Source organism: Eimeria mitis, genomic scaffold (assembly GCF_000499745.2).
Source record: "Eimeria mitis Houghton genomic scaffold, Emh_scaff1537, whole genome shotgun sequence".
In the NCBI taxonomy this organism is placed as follows: Eukaryota; Apicomplexa; class Conoidasida; order Eucoccidiorida; family Eimeriidae; genus Eimeria; species Eimeria mitis.
Window position 1 is genome coordinate 7,128 of NW_013569690.1, and position 2,676 is coordinate 9,803.

The 2,676-nt window shown below is 55.9% G+C and overlaps 2 protein-coding genes across 2 annotated transcripts in view; one reads left to right on the plus strand and one right to left on the minus strand.

Moving 5' to 3' along the window:
- The window catches only part of EMH_0039090 (uncharacterized protein), a gene marked incomplete at both ends in the record, with an annotated part of 1,779 nt that extends 663 nt beyond the window's left edge, over positions 1-1,116 (minus strand). The window contains one exon of the mRNA XM_013495358.1: positions 510-1,116. Within this exon, the coding sequence (XP_013350812.1) occupies positions 510-1,116 (607 nt within the window). The remainder of the gene's footprint in view (positions 1-509) is intronic.
- A 693-nt stretch (positions 1,117-1,809) lies between these two features.
- EMH_0039100 (uncharacterized protein) overlaps positions 1,810-2,676 on the plus strand; it is a gene marked incomplete at both ends in the record, with an annotated part of 1,859 nt that continues 992 nt past the window's right edge. Inside the window, one exon of the mRNA XM_013495359.1 lies at positions 1,810-2,639. Within this exon, the coding sequence (XP_013350813.1) occupies positions 1,810-2,639 (830 nt within the window). The remainder of the gene's footprint in view (positions 2,640-2,676) is intronic.

Sequence of the window (2,676 nt, forward strand, 5' to 3'; positions counted from 1 at the left end):
ATTTGTTTGTTTGTATCTCTTTGGCTTAACTAAGGGGCCCGCGGGGCCCCCCTTGCAGATAATGGGGGCCCCCCTAAACCCTAGACTCTAAACCCTAAACCCTAGACTCTAAACCCTAAACCCTAGCCTCTAAACCCTAAACCCTAGACTCTATGCTTGAAGCCACCAAACCCTAGGAGGAGGCCTCCAGCGATGCAGCATATTTTCTAGGGTTTAGGGTTTACACTTTAGGTGTATGTACAGCTGAAACCCAACAAAACAGGGATATTAGGGTTTAGGGTTTAGGGTTTAGGGTTTAGGGTTTATAGTATCTATCTCCTTTCACCATAACAAAATTCACGGGGCCCCTAGGGCACTACAAAAACATCTCCAAAGTCTATGGGGCCCCCGGGGGCCCCCTGGCCCGTACCTGGGGCCCTGCATGGGGTTGAGGGCCCCCAGACGCCTTCTGAGGGCCTCTGCCTTTCTTCTTCTTCTTTCTGTTCTCCGCAGCTTTGTCTTTATCTTACCTCCTCTGTCGCGCCGCAGCAGCAGCTCCTGCTGCTGCTGCTGCTGCTGCTGCTGCTGCTGTTGCTGCTGCTGCTGCTGCTGCTCCTCGGGGGGAAGAAGAAGAGGGTCACGGGTCCTCAGCGCATGCTGCTGCTGCAGCTGTTGCTGCCGCAGCACACTGCTGCAAAAGAGGGACTGCTGCAGCTCAAACCACAGCAACTGCTGCTGCTGCTGCTGCTGCTGTTCCAATGCCTGCTGCTGCTGCTGCTGCTGCTGGGTTGTGTTTACAACCCCACCAAAGACAAACTTCTCCCCACACAGCGACAGCCCTTGGCTTTGTCTGGAGCAGCAGCAGCTGTGGGGCCCCCATCCGGGGCCCGACAGCAGCTGCTGCTGCAGATGCCTAGGTGCTGCTGCTGCTGCTGCTGCTGCAGCAGCTGCTGCTGCGGATGTTGCTGCTGCTGCAGGGGCATATATTGGAGCTGCTGCTGTTGCTATTGTTCTTTTTAGCTGAGGCAGGAAGTGGAGAGGCCCCCTAGCTGCTGCTGCTGTTGCTGCTGCTGCAGTTGAAGCAGCAGCAGCAGCAGCTGCTGCTGCTGCTTTCTGCTGCAGCAGCAGACAAATCATTGTGCTGCTGCTGCCTCTGCATGCACCCCTATTCAGGTGTATGTACACCGCACGGCCTGGGGGGCCCCTGGGGCCCTCCAGCTGTCTCTTCCTGTAGCGTTGCTGCTGCAGCAGCAGCAACGGCACCAGCAGCAGCAGCAGCAGCAGCAGCAGACGATGATGATGATCTAGCTTTAACTATGAAGGAGACAAAAGGAGACAGAAAGAAGCAAAATAAAAAACAAAAAAACAGAGAAAAAAGACAAAAGGAGACAGAAGGAGACAAACAAACCAGCAGCAACCCCCCCCTATCAATGGGGGCCCCCCTGCATCGTAGCCAAAAACAGGGGGCCCCCCAAGCCCCCACAAAACAAACAAACAAATAAATAAATAAATAAATAAATAAATAAATAAATAAATAAATAAAACAAAAACAGCAATAAGGGGCCTCTGTGCAGCTGCTGCAGCACTCCGCTGCAGCAGCCAGGGGCCCCTCACACAAAAGGGGGGGCCCCCGGGGGCCCCCCGGGGGCCCCCCGAGCATGGGGGGGCCCCACACGTATGATGAGAGTACCCTGGGGGCCCCCTGTTTATCTTTGTTTGTTAGAATTATTATTTTTGTAGTTTTTATATAAATATAAAAAACTTTTGCTGTTGCAGCTACACACACGCTGCTGTCTCAGGGGCCCCCGGGGCCCCCCTTCACTTGCGGTGATGCGTATACAGAAGGCAGCAGCAGCAGCAGCAACAGCAGCAGCAGCAGCAGCAACACGTGCTGCTGCTGCTTCTGCGGCAGTTATGCATGCGCTGCTGCTCCTCATGCTGCTGCTCGGGGCTTGCTGCTGCTGCACAGCTCATCCGCTGCTGCAGCAGCAGCAACTGCAGCAGCAGCAAATACCTTCCATGCAGACAGCAGCAGCAACAACAGCAGCAACAACAGCAGCAGCATCAACAGCAGCAGCAGCACCAACAGCACCAGCAGCAGCAGCATTCCTTCTCCGACAGCCAGAGTTCCCGTGGCGTCTGTGCAGCAGCTGCTCACCCCGCAGCAGCAGCAGCAGCAGCAGCAGCAGCAGCGGCAGCAGCAACTTGCAGTGTTCTGCTTCGACTCTAAGGACGTCTAGGGCTCTTCTTCTGAGACCCTCATCAGCAGCAGCAGCAACAGCAGCAGCAGCAGCAGGAAAAAGAGGGGCCCCACGCTACTGCAGCAAAGAAGCAGCAGCAACTGCAGCAGCAACTGCAGCAGAAGATGCAGCAGCAACTGCAGCAGGAGTTCCCGCTGCTGCTGTATACCCTCCTGCTGCTTGGGCAACACAGCCACCTGTACCCCTCTCTGCTGCAGCAGCAGCAGCAGCAGCAGCAGCAGCAGCAGATTCATCAGTTGATGCTTTCTCCCCTTTCCATCAGCACGCGCTGTTGCAGCTGCAGCAGCAGCAGCAACAGCTGCACCAGCACGAGCAGCTGCAGCAGCAGATACAGCAGCAACTGCAGCAGCAGCAACTGCAGCAGCAGCAGCAGCAGCAGCAGCAGCAGCAGAGGTCTCGGTGGCTTGCTGTGAGCCAGCGTATAGCAGCAGCTGTC